The sequence below is a fragment of the Berghia stephanieae genome, chromosome 11 (genome assembly GCF_034508935.2).
Source record: "Berghia stephanieae isolate SIO BIC M18660-M18661 chromosome 11, UCSD_Bste_1.3, whole genome shotgun sequence".
Classification (NCBI taxonomy): Eukaryota; Metazoa; Mollusca; class Gastropoda; order Nudibranchia; family Aeolidiidae; genus Berghia; species Berghia stephanieae.
In genome coordinates this window covers 13,055,298-13,080,297 of record NC_088370.1, presented here as the reverse complement: position 1 = coordinate 13,080,297, position 25,000 = coordinate 13,055,298, and the positions used below count along the sequence as shown (strand labels likewise).

Sequence of the window (25,000 nt, the reverse complement as noted above, 5' to 3'; positions counted from 1 at the left end):
TAGGCGCTATAGATAGAAGACAACGTCAACAAGGTCTTTGCTGTTGTTATTTGCCATCCGCGTTTATGAGTAGTTCTCACTAAACAGTATATTAACCAGACTATAAACTGTCATGGTTACACACAGTTTTGTGTGTTGGTCCGTTATACTTCCGGATGGCAATGTTGTGAGCATAAGCCAAGCGCGTACTATCTATACGAATTCATTATTTACTTACTTAATTTACTTAACCAATCAGAATATTTCCTGTCGCCTATCTGATTTTTAAGTAATGCATTTAATGTATGTCTTTATTTTGTTGTTGCTGTTGGCTGAAGAAGGGTTTTGAGTCCGAAATGTTCCGTGTTTGGTATTTTGTTCTTTTTTTTGAAGCTGTTATATTCGTTTTCGTTTATTACTTTTTACACTCCACAGTTTTGTATCACTTATTTGTTTTGTAAAGCTCGTTCAGTGTGTAGTACACACCGTACCTGTGTAGCCGTTTTGTAAAGCTCGTTCAGTGTGTAGCACACCTAGCTATAGATAGTTCGAAGATGACGTCACTCAGGTCTTTGTTATTGCTTTTTGCCATCCGCGTTTATGAGTAATTCTCACTAAACTGTATTATCCCGACTATATACGATCATGGTTACACACAGTTTTGTGTGTTGGCCAGTTATACTTCCGGATGGCAATGTTGTGAACTTCTTAGCCAAGTGCATGCTATCTTTAGATAGTATGCGCTTGGCTTAGAAGCTCATAACATTGCCATCCTGAAGTATAACGGACCAACACACAAAACTGTGTGTATCCATGAACGTTTATAGTCGGGTTAATACAGTTCAGTGAGCTTTACTAATAAACGCGGGTGGCAAAAAACAATAACAAAGACATGAGTGACGTCATCTTCGAACTATCTATATATCGTACAAATACACAAAAAGTTTATTATCTGAGAGAATTTGGTGAGGCAAAATCACATCTGAATATGGAAAGCTACAAAAACCCGTTCCAAATTTCAATTAACCGGTAGATAACCACGCCTCTCGGACAATCGTCATAATGTAAACAATGGCAGTGATTGGTAGACACAGCAAACTACACAGGTTTTACTTTCGATGGTATGTGTTAAGTAAAATACCCACTGTTCTACCGCTAGATCAGTAGACTCAACACAGAAAACTATTCGTTAACTCTTACGTTTTTAATATGATCTAGAAAACCATGTGATAACTAGTCATCCATTTGTCAATATAAAAACAATAACAACGATCAGATGGAGGTCGAATTCGTTCACGTTATTGTTTATAAACAACCAACTATGTTTGTCCGAGCACGTGTGTCACAAATGCCATGTTTTGATTGGTGAAAAATCTACTGGTTAAATTATTACATACACACTATGAGTGAGAGAATGTTTATTGACTTGACACGACCTGACTTTGATACGCATATTTTTGCTATTAAAACCCTATAGATTGTATGACGTTGACATCACTCGAGTCTTTGTTATTGGTTTTTGCTATCCGCGTTTATGATTAATTCTCACAAACTCTATCAACCAGACTATAAATAGATCGAAGTTGACGCCACTCAGGTCTTTGTTATTGTTTTTTGCCATCCACTTTTATGAGCAATTTTCACTGAATTGTATTATCCAGACTATTAAAGTTCATGGTTACACAGAGTTTTGTGTGTTGGTCCGTTATACTTCCGGATGGCAATGGTGTGAGTTTCTTTGCCAAACGCATGCTTATAAACGTTCATGATTACACAGAGTTTTGTGGGTTGGTCTGTTATATACTTCCGGATGGCAATTTTGTGAGCTTCTTAGCCAAGCGCATACTATCTATTGCCACTTCAGAAGTTTGGCGTCTCTCTATATATAATATCGCTGTTTCCGGATACATACAGTACCGTGTCCTTACAGGTCACAGCTCTTGAGTTTTGTTATCAACATAACATAATATTATCTTGCCTTATTGGATGTCCATCCCCTGTCACACATTACAGTAATAACAAACCACATTCTCCCTCTACTGCAGCCATGGTCAGTAGTTGTTAACTCACTCAGCCCTAGTTTACCCGGGTTACTTTTACCCCATGCCTTTTTATTACATTTTCTGAGACAAATTATAGATAGTATGCGCTTGGCTAAGAAGCTCATAACATTGCCATCCGGACGTATAACGGACCAACACACAGAACTGTGTGTATCCATGAACGTTTATAGTCAGGTTAATACAGTTGAGTGAGCATTACTCATAAACGCGGATGGCAAAAAAAAAAGAATAACAAAGACCTGAGTGACGTCAACTAAGAACTATCTATAGGTGAAGTATGAAAGCTAATGTTTTTAGTTTTTGCACGTTAATGATAGTTGAATAAAACTCTATGTACAAGCTCATTTTTAATACAATATTTTTCAATTTTGAATCGTACCAACAATCTCTAGCGTTGAGTGAGTTAACCCTTCAACCCCGTCCTTACCACCCATAGGAAAATCGTCACATATGTTACGATGCAGCCAACTTTTTTGTCATTCTAATTTCTTTTGTACATCATATTTGAACAAAAACGTTTACTATAGATAGTTCAAAGATGACGTCACTCAGGCCTTTGTTATTGTTTTTGCCATCCGCGATTATGAGTAATACTCACTGAACTTTATTAACCCGCCTACAAACGTTCATGGATACACACAGTTTTGTGTGTTGTTCCGTTATACTTCTGGATGGCAATGTTATGAGCATCTTAGCCAAGCGCATACTATCTATAGTTAAAGTATAGATAGAATGCGCTTGGCCAAGGAGTTCACAACATTGCCATCCGGAAGTATAACGGGCCAACACACAAATTCTGTGTAACCATGAACTTTTATAGTCTGGTTAATACAGTTAAGTGAGAACAACTCACAAACGCGGATGGCAAAAACAATAACAAAGGCCTGAGTGACGTCATCTGCATACTATCTATATTAACTGTGTTGAAGAGCTCGTCTTTGTTATTGATTTTTGGACTGTGAATCGATAAGTATTATTTACCTGTGCATATTACATTATGTTGCTGTACTCCGAAAAACTGCGTATTTTAAATTTTGGCTAGAAAACTCGTCCTCTAAATATCGTTCGATTAAAATGACCCGCCCTCATCTTGGCAAAACACTCTCAAACCTGGGACTTCGCGAAAGTCCTAGGTTTGAAAGTTGTTGTTTTTTTCCAAGATAAGGGTCATTTTAATTGAACGATATTTGGAGGACGAGTTTTCTGGCCAAAATGTTAAATATGTGATTTGTTTTGTTTTTCAAGTACGGCAGTGTGGGTCATTCAGAGAAGCGACTTTTATTGACTCGCTTTATATACCTGTAGATGGGTCGGGACTAATGTGGTAGTGATGGGGAGGGGGGGGGGGGGGGTATGGTGGCTCAGTGGTAGAGCGGTCGTCACAAAATCAGAGATGTGGTTCCGATCGTTGTTACATGCGATCGAGAGCAGTTTTTAATTCTCTCTGTCTGTCTGTCTATCTATCTATTATCCAGCTCCCCCCTCTCTCTCTACTGCTTTCTCTCTCTATCTCTCTCTCTCTCTCTCTCTCTCTCTCTCTCTCTCTCGCGCGCTCTCTCATTCTCTCCCTCTCCCGATCTATCTGTTTTACTGTTTCTTTTTTTTTGCTCCTAAAATAAAAGTTAATGTTTTTGGAATTATCATGATCTTTTAAGTCCTTCCTTCCGTTTAATGTGAACCTTGAACTTTGACATTGTTTACTTTTCAAAGATGGAGAGGTAGGCTTGTTTACCTTTTCCCCCAAGTTTGACATTCCAAATCATTTATTATCCTACGCCACGTTCCCTTTTAGTTGCAGGTCTGTTAACCCAAATCACTATGGCCTCCTTGTTGTACTGGTAATATTCCCTCAAACCAACGCAAAATAAAGTCCAATGGGAGGCCTTCCGAAAGCTCCTACATCCCCAGTATTCTTTTTTTTTTTATTATTTATAATGTTCTAGGGGGGGGGGGGGGGGGGAACCTTAAAAAAAAAGTCTCCCCCCTCCCAAACCACCTACTAATACATTATTAAAAAAAGTTTCCTCGCTCCCAAACCCCCTACTAGAACATTTATATATATATATATATATATATATATATATATATATATATATATATATTATATATATATATATATATATATTATATTTAAAAAAAAAAAGAATACTGGGGATGGAGGAGCTTTCAGAAGCCTCACACAACCATGCTAAATAAATCGAGAACTGAACAGGTGTGTATGAAAGGTGCCAGACAAAGCAAGAAAGAAAAATACCAGAAATAAACCATCCCGAAAAAATCAGTCGACCTCGACAGGGGATCGAACTATAGACCTTCTCATTACCGTTAATCAGAAGGTCTGAGGTTCGATCCCCTGTCGAGGTCGACTGATTTTTTGGGATGGTTTATTATAATATTTCTTCTGTTTCTCTTTCTTGCTTTGTCTGGCACGTTTCATACACACTTTTACAGTTCTTTGTCTTACACCCGGTGCCTGCTCCTTAATTTCTTAATTTGATATTTTTAATAATTAAATCAAGCCCTTAATTTCATTCTGTTATCACACCTGCTAATATATAATTGAATACACGTCGCTTCTAACTCTAAACGGTTTTATTTATGTTGGGTTTATTTATTTGCTAACAATAAACTCAGGTCTTTGTTATTGTTTTTTGCCATCCGTGTTTATGAGTCATGCTCACTGAACTGTATTAACTCGACCATAAACTTTCATGGATACACACAGTTTGTGTGTTGGTCCGTTACACTTCCGGATGGCAATGTTATGAGCTTCTTAGCCAAGCGCATTCTATCTCTATATTACATTTCCATATGCTCGAGGTCATTGGTCACAGTGGAATATGTGCTCAACGTGACCCACATAGTGAAAAGTGTTCACATTTTAAAAAAAATATCTAATATCATTTGCTTATGAATGTTGTAAGCATACCCATGTGTCAAGCTGAACAAAATGACCAAGTATGACGTTGGATATTTCTCAAACTGTGAACACTTTTCACTACGTGGGTCATTTTGAGCACACTTTGCAATGTGACCAATGACCTCGAGCACATGGAAAGGGAATGTAGAAATATAGATAGAATGCGCTTGGCCAAGGAGTTCACAACATTGCCATCCGGAAGTATAACGGACCAACACACAAACTCTGTGTAACCATGAACTTTTATAGTCTGGTTAATACAATTTAGTGAGAACAACTCACAAATGCGGATGGCAAAAACAATAACAAAGGCCTGATTGACGTCATCTGCATACTATCTATAGATCATCCTCATTAGTTACAATGTCCAATTAATATTACTATTTAGATTTATGATAAGTTTCATTTTTATAAGTGCTGTGGTTTTTCCATTTCAAAAGCAGTTTGTTGATTTCCGGCCGACGCCATTGTTACTCACTGTGTTTCCCATCAATTTCGATATTGCAAGCGATGGCAAACATTATGTTCTATCCGGTTATGTAGTATCTTTATTTAAGGTTTTTTCCTCCCGATAAAAAAAAAAAAAAAAAAAAAGGGGGGGGGGGGGGGCAGGGGGTATCATCATTATCGTCCTCGTCGTTGCCATCATCGTTTTATTTTTAAAATTATTTTATTTTATTATTATTATATATTATTATTATTATTATTATTATTATTATTATTATTATTATTATTATTATTATTATTATTATTATTATTATTATTATTATTATTATTATTATTATTTATTATTATTATTATTTATTATTATCTTCTTCATCATTATCATCATTATCATTATCATCATCATCATCATTATCATTGTTGTTATTGTTGTTGTTGTCGTGATTGTCATCAACATTATTACTTTCACAAACTGGCTGATAATCAATCTTCCCCCTCTCACTGTGATTTTTCTACTCTCTCATCTATCTATCTATCTATCTATCTATCTATCTATCTATCTATCTATCTATCTACCCATCCATCCATCCATCCACCCCCCCCCCCCCCCCCTCAATCCCTCTCACACTCTCACCGAATCAGTCAGACGCACGTGTGTAAACAATCAGCACACTAGCAACTTCTTGCCCTGAAAGGTAATGCATTGATACCAGCGACTACTATTACGTACTACTAGATTGATACACAAGGCAGGACGTTGCAGGCAGGTCAGTTAGTTTCGTTTGTGCCTTGACCATCGAACTCGACTTAATGTTGGCGCGCGTTGCTGGTCAATTGATCGTCCAGCCCAGCCCCCACCTGCCGCTTACCCCCCCTCCCCCCCACCCCTTCCAACCACCTCCCTTAACTTATTTTTTTTTTTTGTTTGTTTGTTTGTTTTTTTTTTCAATATCGCCTCCCCCATCGGTCACTGGAGTCAGCTATTGATAGTGTGCGCTTGGCTAAGAAGTTCACAACATTGCCATCCGGAAGTATAACGGACCAGCACACAAAACTATGTGTAACCTAAAACGTTTATTGTCTGGTTAATACAGTTTAGTGAGAATTACTCAGAAACGCGGATGGCAAAAAACAATAACAACGTCGAGAGTGACGTCAGCTTCATTCTATCTATAAGTCTTATCGGTCATTGAATGAACGCGTTTGTTACCGGCTTCAGTCCCTTGATCAGTGGCTGAGAAATTATTACAAGGGTCAGTCATCGTCGACTAAGAGTAACTATATTATTATTATAGATATTGCTGGAGTCAACTCATATTAACACTTTTGAGGCGTTGTACTGCGGCTAATGCATGTATTATTCTAGTGTTCCCTTGAAAATAGACCCTGGAGACAAATTTCCCCTTGGGGATTAATAAAGGGAATTTAATTATATTCAATTATTTAATTAAAAACTTGCAAAACTTCTTATTTACTATGAATTTACTATGAACTATGAACTATATTATTATAGATATTGCTGGAGTCAACTCATATTGACACTTTTGAGGCGTTGTACTGCGGCTAATGCATGTATTATTCCAGTGTTCCCTTGAAAATAGACCCCGAAGACAAAATTTCCCATTGGGGATGAATAAAGGGAATTTAAGTATATTATATTATTTAATTAAAAACTTGTAAAACTTCTTATTAATTATAAGCAGCAGGGAATATTCTCATTGGTTAAGGCTTCGAATCGTTCGAACCATCACTTATGCTTACAATGATCAAAAAAGATAAAAGGTTGATTTTTAACTATTACTTTAGATAGCTCTACATAATAATAATAATAATAATAATAATAATAATAATAATAATAATAATAATAATAATAATAATAATAATAATAATAATAATAATAATAATAATAATAATAATAATAATAGATGACATTTGTATAGAGCATTCTCAAAATTACAGAATGCTCAATGCGCTTTACATTGGTTGAAAAATGCACGATCGCAGCGTTTGCATGGGATTAGGGTTGTCTAGTTCTCGACAACCAGTGCGGAACGGATATTAAAACAGCAACAGGTTGTGTTTCAAACACATCGCCATCGTTTATGAACTGTATTATTATTAGTAGTATAATGCATGAATTATCCGACTCTGAGAATTGGATTTAAATTGAAAAGGGTTTCTATTTTATAGTGATAAAATGCATTTCTTTTGTCACAATCCGCACACACATACACACACACATGCGCGCGCGCACGCAACGCACACATGCACGCAAACGCATACATCTCTTTATAAACAATCTCTCTCTCTCTGTGTCTCTCTCACTCTCTGTCTTTCTCTGTGTCTCTCTCTCTGTCTCTCTCTCTCTCTCTCTGTCTCTCTCTCTTTCTCTCACTTTCTCTCTCTCTCACTTTGTCTCTCTCTCTCTATCTCTCTCTCTCTCTCACTTTCTCTCTCTCTGTCTCTCTCTCTCTGTCTCTCTCTCTTTCTCTCACTTTCTCTCTCTCTCACTTTCTCTCTCTCTCTATCTCTCTCTCACTTTCTCTCTCTCTGTCTCTCTCTCTCACTTTCTCTCTCTCTCTCTATCTCTCTATCTCTCTCTTATTCTCTCACTTTTTCTCTCTCTCTCTATCTTTCTCTCTCTCACTTTCTCTCTCTCTCACTTTCTCTCTCTCTCTCTATCTCTCTCTCACTTTCTATCTCTCTCTCTCAATTTCTCTCTCTCTCTCTCTCTCTCTCTCTCTCTCTCTCTCTCTCACACACACTTTTTGTCTCCTTTTTAAAAACTGTTATATTGACATCTGCTGTCATTTGTTTATAAGCATTGTATATCTTGAAATGAAAATGTGATATAATTTTCTTGGAGATATTGTGATGGTAATGCTCTGTTCTGGGTCACGATATGAAAAAAGATAAGTAAACTTCATAGTTACCGTAATTGTCACAATTATATGAAAATAGGAAGGGGGTGCATTTATTAGGCGCTCATAACTGTTGAATTTAATAACAACGCACGCTATGACTTTTTCATTATTATTATTATTATTATTTTATTATTATTATTATTATTATTATTATTATTATTATTATTATTATTATTATCATTATCATTATTATATTATTATTATTATTATTATTATTATTATTATTATTATTATTATATTATTATTATTATTATTATTATTATTATTATTATTACTATTATTATTAATAATAGTATTATTATTTATTATTATTATTATTATTATTATTATTTATTATTATTATTATTATTATTATTATTATTATTATTATTATTATCATTATCGTCGTCGTCGTCATCATCATCATCATCATCATCATCATCATCATCAACATCATCATCATCATCATATTATTATTATTATTATTATTATTTTTATTATTATTATTATTATTATTATTTATTATTATTATTATTATTATTATTGCTTAAAAATAAAAAAAATTAATCAGGCCTCAATACACGGCATTTGGAAGTCTTAATTTATAGAGAATGTCTGATAATATTATCATCTTTTTTGTTTGTTTGTTTCTTTTCACAGATATTGATATTGAACTATCATTGAGGCCACTAATCCAAGCATCACTCAAGGATTTGATCTATATTTGTCTTCAGCTGCTGCTGCCTCCTGATGCTTGGGGATCTCGACTGGGAGCTCCAACTTAATTGCCATCATATTATTATATTTTGGACATGTCCCTAAAAGTGTAAAACACAAACGTGTTTAGTGTTGAAAGTCATTATATTATTATTATAATATTATAATTCAATATCTCTAATAACTTACTCACGTCAAACCAACAACCATGAGGTTACCCAGAAGAGTGGAGTCAAAGGTCAACAGCCTTTTCCCAACCTTTCTCCGCCGGCGATTCTCAAATCGATTCCTTCTTTCCTTCGTCGTTTTTATTTGCCTAGTTCCGACTCTACTACTGTACTATATCCAAGAACAGCATAGCGGTGTGGATGTGTACAGCACTGAATTCGATAGCAAAAACTACCCTCTTCTTTTCAAAAGCGAGTCGGACACGGACAAGAAAGGAAACGCCAACTCGAAGGAAAAGCAAACTGCAGACGGCGAAGATGCCGACGCTCAGCAAGAGAAGGCGGGAACGGGTCAGAAATGCGTGGTTCCGAAATTGGACGTAAAAGACCCGGTCATGTTAAATTTTCTGAAAAAGCCCGACCCTCTGGCATGCAAAGATTATGTGAATGACTGGGTCACCGTACGTAACGGAACTCTCGTTTACTCCAGCGCCGCGGTCGAGAAATTCGGCGAATTTACTTGTGATATTCACCCGTACCGTCGTGGAACTGGCCATGACGATTCCATTGCGTATGGGAATTGGATAAAAGACGTGCCCGACAAGGCAAAGTTAAACCACGACTACTTCAGAATAGAATGCAAATCTAAGACAGGAGGTAAAATATTCTCGCAAGTTCGCCACGCCGTGTCGGACAACCCTGAAATCATCTCCAGAATGAAGTCGTTCAGAGAGAAGGGAATTAACTCCAAGGATAACCCGTCTGTTTTGATTCTGGGCTTCGACTCGATGTCGAGAATGTCTTGGCTTCGGCGTCTGGTGAAAACCCGACAGTTTTTCGTGGACAAACTGGGAGGGATCGAGTTAAAAGGTTACAACATCATGGGCGACGGCACCCCGGCCGCGCTGTTTCCCTTGCTGACGGGCAAACACGAACAGGAAATGCCCGAGGCACGGAGGAAGTTCCCCGGAGCCAGGCCCGTGGACGGTTTCCCGTGGGTTTGGAAGGATTATAGAAAAGCTGGATACATCACGGCTTGGGGAGATTCCGAGGTCAACATTGCACCTTTCAATATGAGGTAGGTGGCTTTAATAGAAATAATAATAAATAAAACAGAAGGTCTCCATCAAACACCGTATTTTTGTTACTATTTAGCACTACAGTTAGGTATCCTAATACACGGTATAGGTAAAAGTGCCGCCATTGAAAGTAAGATTTTTTTTTAGAGGGGGGGGGGGGGGTTTGGTTTGTTTAAAAAACATATTTTTTAAAGTGTTGCCACAACTTTGACACCCCAACTATATGGTCTTGTGGATGACACTCGCCTTTGGACCAGAAGGTAAAGGGTTTGAGTCCTGCTCTTGGCGGCGCTTAGTTGAGTTGGAAAAGGCTATTTACCACCTTACTCGAGTGTAAAATAAGTACCTGGCCGTTAATAGCGTTGTCTCTGTCCGCCTTACAGGCGTCATGTCTCGTCCTACAACACCATGTAAAGCGCTTTGATCATCACCATCATCTTCATCATCATCATCATCACCACCACCACACCACCACCACCACCAGTATCAACATATCCCTCCTCCCCACCATTACACGTATGTATCTCTTTACACATACAGTCCGTATTTTTAACATTCTACTTCCTACCATTACTTCTCCATCCCCCCACCTCCCTCCTTTTTCAACTTCAACGCCAGGCTTTTAGGTTTTCGGGATCCGCCAACAGACTACTACATGAGACCCTACCTGAGCGGCGTCCAGCGGGAGATGAAATCGGCAGCCAATCACCTGTGCCAGGGCTCAATCCCCAAGCACATCGACTGGTTCAACAGAATTCGTGACCTTTTCTACAAGTACGGAGATTACCCCAAATTCGTCTTCCATTTTTACAACTCCCTCTCCCACGGATTTGATAACGGAATCATGTTGGTAAGTTCAACCAAAAACTAGAGCTGCTTAATTTTTTAAAAAAAATTGAGCTTTATATAGCGCAATATGCACTAAATGTGCTCAAAGCGCTTTACAAGGGGACCGTGGTCAACAGCAACATTTAACATGTAGGACGGGACATGACACCTGTCAGGCGATATTACAAATTTTTGGGACAGAGACAACGCTGTTAACGCCCATGTACTCATTTTACACCTGAGTACGGTGAGAGAATGTGATTAAAGAGCCTTTTCCAAGGACTCAGCTATGCACCGAGCGCGAGGCTCGAACCCAGGACCTTCCGACCCGAAAGCGATGAGTGTCATACCACTAGACCACATAGCCGCTTAACCCTATCCTTACCACCTATAGATAGTACGAGTTTAACGGACCAACACACAAAACTATGTGTATCCATGAACGTTTATAATCAGGTTAATATAGTTCAGTGAGCATTACTCATAAACGCGGATGGCAAAAAAAAACAATAACAAACACCTGAGTGACGTCATCTTCGAACTGTCTATAACGCAAAAGGTCGTTTAGCACGTGTGCGACGTGGTGAGCCAGTTTCAGGTCAAAAACAAAAAAAAAATCGAATATCGGTACACAGAAATGCGAATGGCAAACAACTCAGTGGAAAGTCATTAGCCCACGTCAACAGATAAATAAATAACGACGATTTTAAAAGTGTATTGTATACACTTTCTTTTAATCGAAAGTAAAATATTACTATAATCGGAGAGCTCTGTGATCTATCGGCATCGCTGACCGGTTTGGTGATGAAAAGAAAAATGCCGCTAACACAACAATGGGTTTCATTACTTATTAAAGCGCCCTTTAGCGCCTCTCGGCGATGTACGAAAAGATGGCGAACAATCGGTCATAAAATATTCATTCAATATTTCAAAAGGTTAGATTGGCAGAGTACGAGTATGGAAAGGCATTATTATTATTATTATTATTATTATTATTATTATTATTATTATTATTATTATTATTATTATTATTATTATTATTATTATTATTATTATTATTATTATTATTATTATGGAACTTTAAGGTGGTTTCACTTATTGTTAACATGTTGAAGTCATCTAAAACTGCCGATATACATTAACGTTTAAGTTTCCTGGCCAAATTGAATAAAAAAAAAAAAATTAACAATGAAAGATTTTGGCATTTTACAGAAAAACAACTCTTTTAATGGGAGCGATCTATATTAATGTTTTCGTCCAAACTAGTCACCGATCACATGATTTGTTGCTGTACAACGGTTGGACATTTCTCAATGTATGTAAACACGCTGCTTTGTTTATAAAGTTGTAAACATACCCATGAGTCAACAGTCGTGACGTCACTTCCCTCGTAATGACGCATAGTAACTTAGCAACTGGTTCTAAACTATCGGAACAATGGCGGATGCCCCTATGAAATATTTCTCCAACGAGAATAAATGAGTGTCCAGAGGAGAAAAACATTGTAAATGTGATCATGTTTTGACTTTTTTACAATCTGATCACATGACATGTGAAAACGGTCTCGCCCGCGTGGAGAATAAAAAGTACCGTACCGATTTCCTTTGTTTAGCACCAAGCTGCTCGTTGCTGGGCGACGTGACATCAGACTATTGAATCCTATTGTAACGTTGGCTATTTCTCAAACCGTGTATTCAGTGAGGTATTTGAAAGGTTTACTTTAACCCTCTCCTTACCACCTACAGCAAAAGCGTCACATTTGTTACGAGACAATGTTATACATTTTTCTTATTCAGAGTTATATTGTACATCACAAACTTTGAAGAATGATATTTGTTTAATTAATAAGAACTTAGAGTTGTATTGTAGAGAGCTTGTTTGAGTTTAACTCTCCCCTTACCAGCTATTTTTAGAATTCCCCCCGAAACTTCACACCCACCCAGCACAAAATACCTTCTCTTACTCAAACAAAACAGTAACAACTGAGCTTTACAACACAGTGTTTAGTATTTATAGCTGTAATCAAAGCATGTCTTTTTTTGAGCTTTTATGTAGCGCAATATCCACTAAATGTGCTCAAAGCGCTTTACAAGGAGTCCCTGGTCAACAGCAACATTTAACATGTAGGACGAGACATGTCGCCTGTTAGGCGATGTTACAATTTTTCGGACAAAGACAACGCTGTTAACGGCCAGCTACTCATTTTACACCTGAGTACGGTGAGAGAATGTGAGTAAAGAGTCTTTAAATTTTGTGATGTACAAGAGAAATCAGAAAGAGAAAATTGTCGGCTACGTAACGAATGTGACGATTTTCCTATGGGTGGTAAGGAAATGGTTAAAAAATCAATTTTCTTGCGGGGTAGACCTGCCATTTTGGGAAAATATTGAAATTGATCGGTAAGGAGAAAGTTAAACAATGGCGCCGACAAGATTTCTTGAGATCTCTCGTGCGTGGATTACACATAAAAAGCCCGTACGGTTTACAAATCAACGAATGGGTTGATTTTGACGGGTCTTCTTTGTTTAGGTTTATATATGAATAGCAGCAGTAGTCGTAGTGGGCATTGACTCTTTATTGGTGTCGTTGTTGTTGTTGTTGTTGTTGTAGTTGTTGTTGTTTTTGTATTAGTTGTTGTTGTTGTAGTAGTTGTTGTTGTTATAATAAATAATAATTAATAAATTGTGCTTTATATAACGCAATATCCACTGAATGTGCTCAAAGCGCTTTACAAGGGGTCCCTGGTCAACAGCAACATTTAACATGTAGGACGGGACATGACGCCTGCTAGGCGATATTACAATTTTTCGGACAAAGACAACGCTGTTAACGGCCAGGTACTCATTTTACACCTGAGTACGGTGAGAGAATGTGAGTAAAGAGTTTTCCAAGGACTCAACTATGCGCCGAACGCGAGGCTCGAACCCAGGACCTTCCGACCCGAAAGCGAGTGTCATACCACAAGACCACATAGCCGCACGTTGTCGCTGTTGTAGTAGTTGTTGTTGTTGCTGTTGTTATGATTGTAATTGTTTTTTTTTGTTGTTTGTTTTTTGTTTTTTTTTAATTTTGATTTTGGACTGTTGATTCTTATTCTTATGACGATTTCTGGCATTATTCAACATCTAAAAACAATAACAAAGAGTTGAGTGACTTCACGTTTGTTCCATCTATTGATGCGATGTGTTTACTTTAAAAAACTCATAACTGTGCCAGCCGGACAATCTGTACCAACACACACAAAACTATGTGTAACCTTAAACGATTACAGTAGTGAGAACAAATCATACAAATAGCTGGCTAAAAAAGGTTTTAAAAAGCTGAGTGACTTCAATTGGATTCAGTAGTCTGATGTTACGCCGCCCGGCAACGGCGGCCATATTGGTTCTAAACAAAGAAAATCATTACTTTTTATTCTTCAAGCTGGCTAGAACTTTTTCACATGTCTTATGATCAGAATGTATAAAAGTCAAAACATGATCAGATTTATAATGGTTTTCTTTTCTCTCCTCCGGATACGCTTTTATGCTCGTCGTCGGAGAAATATTATTTCATAAGGGCGTCCGCCATTGTTCCGATAGTTTAGAGCCAGTTACTAAGTTACCATGCGTCATTACGAGGGAAGTGACGTCAATGATGTTGAAGGTTGTAAAAGCGTGTTTCGCGACAAGCGCTAATTGCAAATAACTAGAAACGGTAATTGCAATATGATATTTGATTGTTTATGTAGTCTGTTGTTGTGTGGTGTTGTGTGTGTGTGTGTGTGTGTGTGTGGTGTGTGTGTGTGTGTGTGTGGGGTGTGTGTGTGTGTGTCGTGTGTGTGTGGGGTGTTGTGGTGTGCGTGTGTGTGTGTGTGTGTGTGGTGCGTGCGTGGTGTGTGTGTGTGTGTGTGTGCGTGTGTGTGTGGTTGTGTGTGTGTGTGTGTGCGTGTGTGTGTGTGTGTGTGTGGTGTGTGTGTGTGTGTGTGTGTGTGTGTGGGTGTGGTGTGTGTGTGTGTGTGTGTGTGTGTGTGTGTGTGTGTGTGTGCTGTGTGCGCGTTGTGTGTGTGTGTGTGTAGTGTGTGTGGTGTGTGTGTGTGTGCGTGTGTGTGTAGTGTGTGTGTGTGTGGCGTGTGTTGTGCGTGTGTGTGTGTCGTGTGGTGTGTGTGTGTGTGTGTGTGTGTTGCGTGTGTGTGTGTCGTCCGGTGTGTGTGGTGTGTGTGTTTGTGTGGTGCGTGCTGTCGTGTGTGCGTGTGTGTGTGGTGTGTGGTGTGTGTGCGTGTGTGTTGTGCGTGTGTGTGTTGTGTGTGTTGCGTGTGTGTGTCGTGTTTGTGTTTTGTGTGCGTTGTCGTGTGTGTGCGTGTGTGTGTGTGTGTGCGCGTGTGTGTGTGTGTGTATTGTCGGTTTCATGAGAACTGGGTTGTGATGTATTTGTTCATTTTGTTCAGACCTGCCTAGTTCTACGAAACATTCGTTAAATTACGAATTTTTGGCTCCAGCTACAGAACTGCATTTATTTGCCTCTTTGACTCAATAAATTAAATCTTGTTGGAAAAGAGCGTTTATTTTCTAAGAATTTATAGATAGTATGCGCTTAGCTGGAGCTGAGAAGCTCACAACATTGCCATCCGGAAGTATAACGGATCAACACACAAGACTAATGTGTGACCGTGAACTTTTATAGTCTGGTTAATACAGTTTAGTGAGCATTACTCATAAACAAGGATGGCAAAAAAAAATAAAATAAAAAAAAAATAAAAAAAATAAAAAAAAAATTAAATAAGCAATAACAAAAACCCGAGTGAAGTCAACTTCGTTCTATATATAGATAGTATGCAGATGACGTCACTCAGGCCTTTGTTATTGTTTTTGCCATCCGCGTTTGTGAGTTGTTCTCACTAAACTGTATTAACCAGACTATAAAAGTTCATGGTTACACAGAGTTTGTGTGTTGGTCCGTTATACTTCCGGATGGCAATGTTGTGAACTCCTTGGCCAAGCGCATTCTATCTATATTTAGGACTTTTGGATCATTTTTGTATCGTGCTGAGAACATATTGTTAATTTCTAAAGTTATTTAGAGTGACATCATTTTCCTTTTTTTCCCCTTGGAAACTAGGAATTTTTGAAACTTCTCGTTGGCAGCTCTGATTTTGTGGATGTAATTAATTAAAATCACACATCTACAGTAGCCGTCGTTAACACTCGTAGAACCCTCTAGGACTGGCAGTTTGACGTCATTTTTTTTGGTCAGTGTCAGCGCAGCCATCGTTAACATAGCCTGACACTAGAACCGTAGCCATCGCTAAGTTATAGCCTGACACTGAAACCCAAAAAAGACTGACATTCTGACGTCATTATTTGTTTTTTGCACCGCCTAGTGAGTTGTTGTTAGTAGTGCTCATGGAAACAAGTGGTCCCATTTGTTGAACTATTGGATACAACTCACGATTTGTTTTCTATTGTGGCCAAAGACTGGCATTTTGACGTCATTTTTTGGTCAGTGTCAGGCTATAAGTTAACGATGGCTACTCTAGAACCCTCCAGGACTGGCAGTTTGACGTCATTTTTTAGGTTCGTGTAGCGTATAGTAAGTTGTCATTTGTAGAGCTCATGGAAACTAGTTATTTGATTGGTTGAACTGTTGAATACAACTCACGATTTGTTTTCTTTTGTGGCAAATGACTGGCATTTTTACGTCATTTTTTCAGTCAGTGTTAGGCTATCGATAGTTCGAAGTTGACGTCACTCAGGTCTTTGTTATTGTTTTTTGCCATCCGCGCTTATGAGTAATTCTCACTAAACTGTATGAACTAGTCTATAAACGTTTAAGATTACACACAGTTTGTGTACTTGTCCGTTATACTTCCGGATGGCAATACTCTTCAACAGTCATAACGTCACTTCCTTCCTAATGACGCATGGTAACTTAGGAACACTGGCTCTAAACTATCGGAACAATGGCGGACGCCCGTATGAAATATCTCTCCGGCGAGCATAAAAGCGTTTCCAGAGGAAAAAAAACCCCATAAATTTGATCTTGTTTTGACTTTTACACATTCTGATCACAAGGCATACGAAAAGGGAATGAAAAGTTCTCGCCAGCATGAAGAATAAAAAGTAATGATTTTCTTTAGAACCAAGATGGCGGCCGTTGTCGGGCGGCGTGACATCAGACTACTGAATCCAATGTTGTGAACTTCTTAGCCAAGTGCATACTATCTATAACTTTATGATGGCTACGCATCTACCCGCTTGTTATTATGCCAATAATGTGTAATGTCACGTGTACACTTAAAACTTAAAACACATGTATATAATATTAATATATACATGTGTTTTAAGTGCACACGTGCAACAAATTCATGAGCACAGCACTTATTCATTCCCACACCACACATGCACACACATACACACACACCACACACGCATGCACATACACACACGCATACACACTGTCTCTCCCTCATTCATTCTCTCTCTCACTCTCTCTCTCAAACCACACACACGGTCATTCTCTCATTCTCTCTCGTACACACACTCCCATTATTTATTCTCTCTCTCTCTCTCTCTCTCTTTCTCTCTCTCTCTCTCTCTCTTTCTCTCTCTCTCCCTCCCTGTCTCAGTCTTTCTCTATCTCTCTATGACACACACACACATAAACACACGCACACACACACTCACAAAGGCTCTTTCTGTTATTCTCTATCTCGTGTTTTATTCTCTCCCCCCCCCCCCTCTCTCTCTCTCTCTCTCTCTCTCTCACACACACACACACACAAACACACAAACAAACACACAGACGTTCTCTCATTCTCTCTCTTCCACACAGTCATTTTTTATTCTCTCTCTTTCTCTCTCTTTCTCTCTCTTCCCCCCCCCCTCTTCCTCCCTGTCTCTATCTCTATCTCTCTCTCTCTCTCTCTCTCTCTCTCTCCCTCTTTCACTCTCTCTCTCTCTCTCTCTCACTCATAAGACGTTCAATCTCTCATCCTATCTCGTCCACACACTCATTTTTTATTCTCTCTCTTCTCCTCCCAACCCTTTTCTCTCTCTCTCTCTCTCTCTCTCTCTCTCTCTCTATCTCTCTCTCTCTCTCTCACACACACACACACACACATGCTCATACTCTCATTCTCTGTCGTACACACTCTCTTATTTTTTATTCTTATTTTTCCTCTCTTACTCTCTTACTCCGTGTTAACACATGAAATTGAAATGTAACGTGGTGGTTGTTCATATATAGATAGTTCGAAGATGACGTCACTCAGGCCTTTGTTATTGTTTTTGCCATCCGCGTTTGTGAGTTGTTCTCACTAAACTGTATTAACCAGACTATGAAAGTTCATGGTTACACAGAGTTTGTGTGTTGGTCCGTTATACTTCCGGATGGCAATGTTGTGAACTCCTTGGCCAAGCGCATTCTATCTATATAATATTTGTTGCCGTTAGCCCCAAACCGACCAGTTCGAATTAGACGTGAAAAGGCCAATGTTTCCACTTCACTTCACTTCACACATTGCCATGTCGTATTCTCACAAAACACATTTATTTATTTATTTTTGAAAAAATATAAATTTGGCCATACATACCTCACCTCAAACATTAAGGAATTCGCTTCAACAGTCGTAACGTCACTTCCCTCGTAATGACGCATGGTAACTTAGTAACTGGCTCTAAACTATCGGAACAATGGCGGACGGCCGTATGAAATATTTCCCCGACGAGCATAAAAGCGTATCCAGAGGAAAAAAAAACTATAAATTTGATCATGTTTTGACTTTTACACATTCTGATCACAAGATATATGAATAGTTCTAGCCAGCATGAAGAATAGAAAGTAATGATTTTCTTTGTTTAGAACCAAGATGGCCGCCGTTGCCGGGCGGCGTGACGTCATACAACTGAATCCAATTAAGAAGCCCCAACATTTGTTTAACTTTCATAACTCTTGAGAATTCAGCGAAGTCGATTTTATTATCTTCTTATGCTTGATGTGCGGCTATGTGGTCTAGTGGTATGACAATCGATTTCGGATCGGAGGTCCTGGGTTCGAGCCTCGTTCGGTGCATAGGTGAATTCTTTACTCACATTATCTCACCGTACTCAGGTATAAAATGAGAACATGGCCGTTAAGAGCGTTGTCTCTGTCCGAAAAAAATGTAATATCGCCTAACAGGCGTCCTACATTTTAAGTGTTGCTATTGGCCAGTGGATATTGCTCAATATAATTTATTATTTTTTGGATGCCAGTTTGATGCCGGTTTTAATACTTTTTGGCCGTTTAAATATTTCAATATTTGAAGTGAAAGTTTCTGACCATTAAAAAAAAAACTCAGTGGATATTTTTAGTGTCCCGTCAAGATGATTCTCGGGGTTATTTTTACAGTCAGTATCTCGTCCAACATTTGCGTTTTGGTCACCAAGCAATATCATGCTTTGGAGTCTCTTGTACTTGTACTGTTTGATTTAGCTTATCATAAAATCGTGATTTCTCGTCCTCTCACTCTTGACCTCTTGTGGAGCATAACAAACAATGGGCACGATCTATATTACATTTCCATGCGCTCGGGGTCATTGGTCACATTGCAAAGTGTGCTCAAAGTGACCCACTTAGTGAAAAGTGTTCACAGTTTTAGCAATATCCAACGTCACAATTGGTCATTTTGCTCAGCATGACTCATGGGTATGTTTACAACATTCATAAACAAATCACCGTGGTAACATTTATTGGGAAATGTCCAATCGTACAGCAATACATCATGTGACCAATGACTAGGTTGGACGAAAACATGAATATAGATCGCTCCCATTACTGTCAATTTAGAATATTATTTTGAGTTGATTCTTGCCTTGAGCAATCGTTCTTCCATTGGCTTCCATTCTAATAGAGTACTTCTTGCTTTAAAAAAAAAATCTAGATAGAATGAAATTGACGTCAATCGATTCTTTGTTATTGTTTTTTTTTTTTTTTTTTTTTTGCCATCCACGTTTATGCGTAATTCTCACTAAACTGTTTTATCCAGACTATAAAAGTTCATGGTTACACAGAGTTTTGTATGTTGGTCCGTTATACTTCCGGATGGCAATTTGTGAGCTTCTTAGTCAAGCGCATATTATCTATATAATAGACGAGCGACGCCGTTTAAATGTAAAAAATATTTCCCCGAGAACCTTCTTTAAGGGACTAAAAATAGCAACTGCGTTAAGACAAAAAATAAATGAAACGTTATTTTGTCATTGTTGTTCCGGTTGGCTGGATTGGTCTTCCTTGGTATCGACATGGGTGATTGATTTTGACGGACGATCGAGGAGCCCGTCCACACCACAGCTGGTGGTTCACCCTATGCATGCTGGTGTCGGATTTTTCCTCACTGGATAGTTCAAAGTTGAAGTCACTCGACTCATGTCTTTGTTATTTTTTTTTATTGGCATCCACGTTTATGAGTAATTCTCAATAATCTGTATTAACCAGACTGTAAACGTTCAAGGTCAGTTTTGTGTGGTGGTCCGTTACACTTCCGGATGGCAATGTTGTGAGCTTCTTAGCCAAGCGCATACTATCTATATATTATGTTACCTTTCCATGTGTTCGAGGTCATTGGTCACATTGCAAAATGTGCTCAAAGTGACCTACATAGTGAAAAGTGTTCACAGATTTCGAAAAAAATATCAAAGTTCATAATGGGTCATTTTGTTCAGATTGACTCATGGGTATGTTTACAACTTTCTAAGCACAGCGACGTGCTTCCATAATTTATTAAGGGATATCCAATCGTTGGACAGCAACAAATCATGTGATCGATGACTCGGTTGGACGAAGAATTGAATTCATATATAAATCGCTCCCAATGATATAAAGCGCTTTGAGGCCTTGGCGTACTATAGCATCAATAGTGGTGTGTGCGTGTGTGTGTGTGTGTGTGTGTGATTGTGTGTGTATGTATGTATGTTCGTCTGTCTATGTGTGTGTGTGTGTGTTTAGTGGTATGCATAATATGCTGATATGGGGAAAATGATTTTGTCCTCCCGTCCAGTGTTGCCAGGTGCCTTTGCAAAAATCCCGCCAAGTTTATGCCAGAAACCCGCCAAAATCCGCCAACTTTATCCTACTTCACCTGCGACAATTGCCCCAAATCCGCCATTTGATTTGAAACACTTATAATCAACAATAGTGTTGATATTATTGTCTCAGAATAAAAACTATTTTAGTAAACGCTACTCACCTATTTATAATTTGCGCTTGGCTAAGAAGCTTACAACATTGCCATCCGGAAATATAACGACCAATACACAAAACTGTGTGTAACCTTAAACGTTTATGGTCTGGTTAATACAGTTAAGTGAGAAATACTCATAAACGTGGATGGCAAAAACCAATAACCAAGACTAGAGTGACGTCATCTTCGTTCTATCTATACTGTTTCCTTTTTAAAGGCACGACGAATCGGGTTTCAATTTTGTTTGAGCTGGCATACGCTTCAACAGTCGTGACGTCACTTCCCTCGTAATGACGCATGGTAACTTTGTGACTGGCTCTAAACTATCGGAACAATGGCGGACGCCCTTATGAAATATTTCTCCGACGAGCATAAAAGCGTATCCAGAGGGAAAAAAACCCCATAAATCTGATCATGTTTTGACATTTAAATATTCTGATCACAAGACATAAGAAAAGTTCTAGCCAGAATGAAGAATAAAAAGTACAGATTCTCTTTGTTTAGAACCACGATGGCCGCCGTAGCTGGGCGACGTGACATCAGACTGTTGAATCCAATTAGACTGTCGGATAATGTTTTCACATTCGGTTAATCTGAATTAGGTTTTGTAATATAGATCTAGGCCAACATTACACTCATAATGGGTGCTCCTAAAAGTCACTGTAGGGCGAAAAAAAAAGAAGAAATAAATAGACTTGATTGCTGCACTTTTACATTTTTTTAAAAAGGATATACAAATCATCAGCAATCCGCCAAAAAATCCGCCATCCGCCAGGCCATTTTTCCATTGCCACGCGATGATAAAAAATCCGCCAATTTGGAGGAAAATCCGCCAACCTGGCAATACTGCTCCTGTCTGACCGGGTCACGATATAAATATCTATCCATCCACACACTATGTTATGACACCTGCTCTCACAATATATTACTACACTCTCCATATCACTGATCGGCTAATCGCGCAATTCGCTTATGTGTAATTGTTTTTTCAAGACAGAGACACTTTGTGGTTAAAGTTTTTCTAATGAACTCTTTTAACAAATTTCGCCTCACTCAACTAGCACGATTCTAAACCTCAAAATGAATTATGAAATGACAGATAAAACATTAGACAAAATGTATTTGAATAAAAACAAACAATAAACTAAACAAAATGAATACATTTGCAAATAGATAATGTAAATTTATAGATAAGTGAATACAGTAATAGATAAATCAATAAGTAAGGAATGAATAACTTAAGAAAAACATTATAATGAATAGTTTATATTCAGAGGTCATTAGAATTTTCTGGAAATTTCTGAATTTGAAATTTCGGGAATTTCAGAAAGTAAGAAACACCTGAATAAATTCCATATTGCCCCCCCCCCCCCCCCCCCCCGCGCCTCTACCCACTCTCCCCCCCCCCCCCCCTCCATCTGTAAAGTGAGTTAAAATCTTACTTATTATCATTACAATTCGGTAACGTGTGTCTACTTTTCTCTCCGAATTCATAATGGGCTCATTGGTGAAATGGAAATCTAAAAAAAAAAAAAAAAAGAAATGACGCAAAAAATATTGTCCATTACATCACTGTTAAACTAGGCCCATAATTTGGTTCGGATGTCAGACCTGCATATATTATGTACACTTCGGTTTGAACCCTTTTTTTTTTTACTTTGTACGTAGCACAATCAGGATTAAAGTGATACTAGACTGCTAGAAGCTGTAAAAAGTAATAAACAAAAATGAATATAAAACAGCTTTTAAAAAATACCAAACACGGAACGTTTCGGGCTCAAAACCCTTCTTCAGCTAACAACAAAACTAAAACAAAAACAGACAAAATATAAAAAATACATAAATACTTTACTAAATTCCAGATAGACGTGCGGCTATGTGGTCTAGTGGTATGACACTCGCTTTCGGATCGGAAGCCTCGCTCGACGCATAGTTGAGTCCTTGGAAAAGACTCTTTACTCACATTCTCTCACCGTACTCAGGTGTAAAATGAGTACCTGGCCGTTAACAGCATTGTCTTTGTCCGAAAAATTGTAATATCGCCTAACAGGCGTCATGTCTCGTCCTACATATTAAATGTTGCTGTTGACCAGGGACCCTTTGTAAAGCGCTTTGAGCACATTTAGTGGATATTGCGCTATATAAAAAAGCTCAACGATCTATCTGGAATTTAGTAATGTATTTATGTCTTTTTTGGTTTTTTTTTGGTTCTTGGCTGAAGAAGGGTTTTGAGCCCGAAACGTTCCGTGTTTGGTATTTTGTTCTTTTTTTTTTAAAATTTAAAGCTGTTATATTTATTTTTGTTTATTACTTAATAATCATTAAAGAATGTTTGGCATAATTTTTCGATGCCAGGAAATAAAGTCAATTGGACGGAACGGGCTAAATGGCAAAGCGTATTCTGATTGGTTCGTGAATGCCTAGTAATGCTGGAATCTCAATAAATTCTATTATGGCCACGTCAAGCTATAAAATGGTCATATTATTTTATTGTCATCAAGAGTAGCTGTGATATTGTATATTACGTTATCATGTATCGATTTACGGCTGCTATCTATCTAGGTACTATCGGTTCGATCTGTTAGTCGTGTGTGTTTGTTATTATGTATGTATGTATGTATGTATGTATGTATGTATTATATAATAATATGTCCATCAGTCTGTCTTGATTGTGTGCGTGTGTTTATGTTTAATTTGGTGTGTTTCCGTCCGTCCACTTGCGTTTGTCTTGTGTGTGTGTGTGTGTGTGTGAGTGTGTGTGTGTGTATTTCTATATCTATATACTAGTAAAAAGCCCGCAATTTCGCGGGGAAAGAACTATTTTCATTCGATACTGTACTCACCATCATTTAATGAGGGCAGATTGGTAAACAACGTTGTCTGTGTAATTTGGTATATCTTCGGTTGATTTTTCTGTGTGGCCCAACATGAAGTGTAAGCCACTATAACCTCTGATCCGTGACACAGCAACATGCAGTTGTCCGTGTGTGAATACCGGTTGTGGTAAGAAAATCCCCACCTTGCTTAATGTCTGCCCCTGAGACTTGTTAATTGTCATTGCATATGACAATTTTACCGGAAACTGTCTTCTATTTAGAATAAATTACGGTAAACCTCAATCCGTTGTTGTTGTCAGATTGATTCTAGGGATAAACACTATGTCGCCAGCTCTACTACCGGCAATTATCTTGGCTTCTGATACTTTTGAACCTAATTTAATTATTAACAAACGGGTGCCATTTAGGAGGCCTGATTTAGGATTTATATTTCTAAGCAGCATGACTGACGTGTTGGCTTTCAAATGTAATTCATGTGGAGGAAGTCCGGGAGGTGTAAGTTCGTTCAAGAATTCAATCGGGTATAAGTTGATGTCAGAGTCACTTTGAATGGAATCAGCACTACGGTAAATTTGTTCAGTTGATGAGGTCAACCTGGACAGAACGGCTGCATTTATTTTGTCAACATTTTCATGGGTTGTAGTCAAAATTGCTCTCTCTCTGATAGATAACGTTCATACGCAAAGTTCAGATTCAAATCATTGTATACAGCATTTATCAAGCATTCTGGGTCATTTTCAGGAAGGCATAGCGCTGTAGGTAATTTAACAGAATACTTTCCTATTTCGCTGAAAACCGACTCTGTACCATTTCCGATGCGGAGAAGCCAATTTGCAAAACAGTTATTGTCATTAGTAACCCTCAT

At 38.2% G+C, this 25,000-nt stretch overlaps 1 protein-coding gene across 1 annotated transcript in view; it reads left to right on the top strand.

The window, feature by feature from the left end:
* LOC144957229 (uncharacterized) overlaps positions 1-25,000 on the top strand; it is a 35,513-nt gene that overhangs the window by 4,325 nt on the left and 6,188 nt on the right. Inside the window, exons 2-3 of the mRNA XM_078888301.1 lie at positions 8,970-10,271; positions 10,891-11,122. Coding sequence (XP_078744427.1) covers positions 9,235-10,271; positions 10,891-11,122 — 1,269 coding nt within the window. The 5' untranslated portion in view covers positions 8,970-9,234. The remainder of the gene's footprint in view (positions 1-8,969; positions 10,272-10,890; positions 11,123-25,000) is intronic.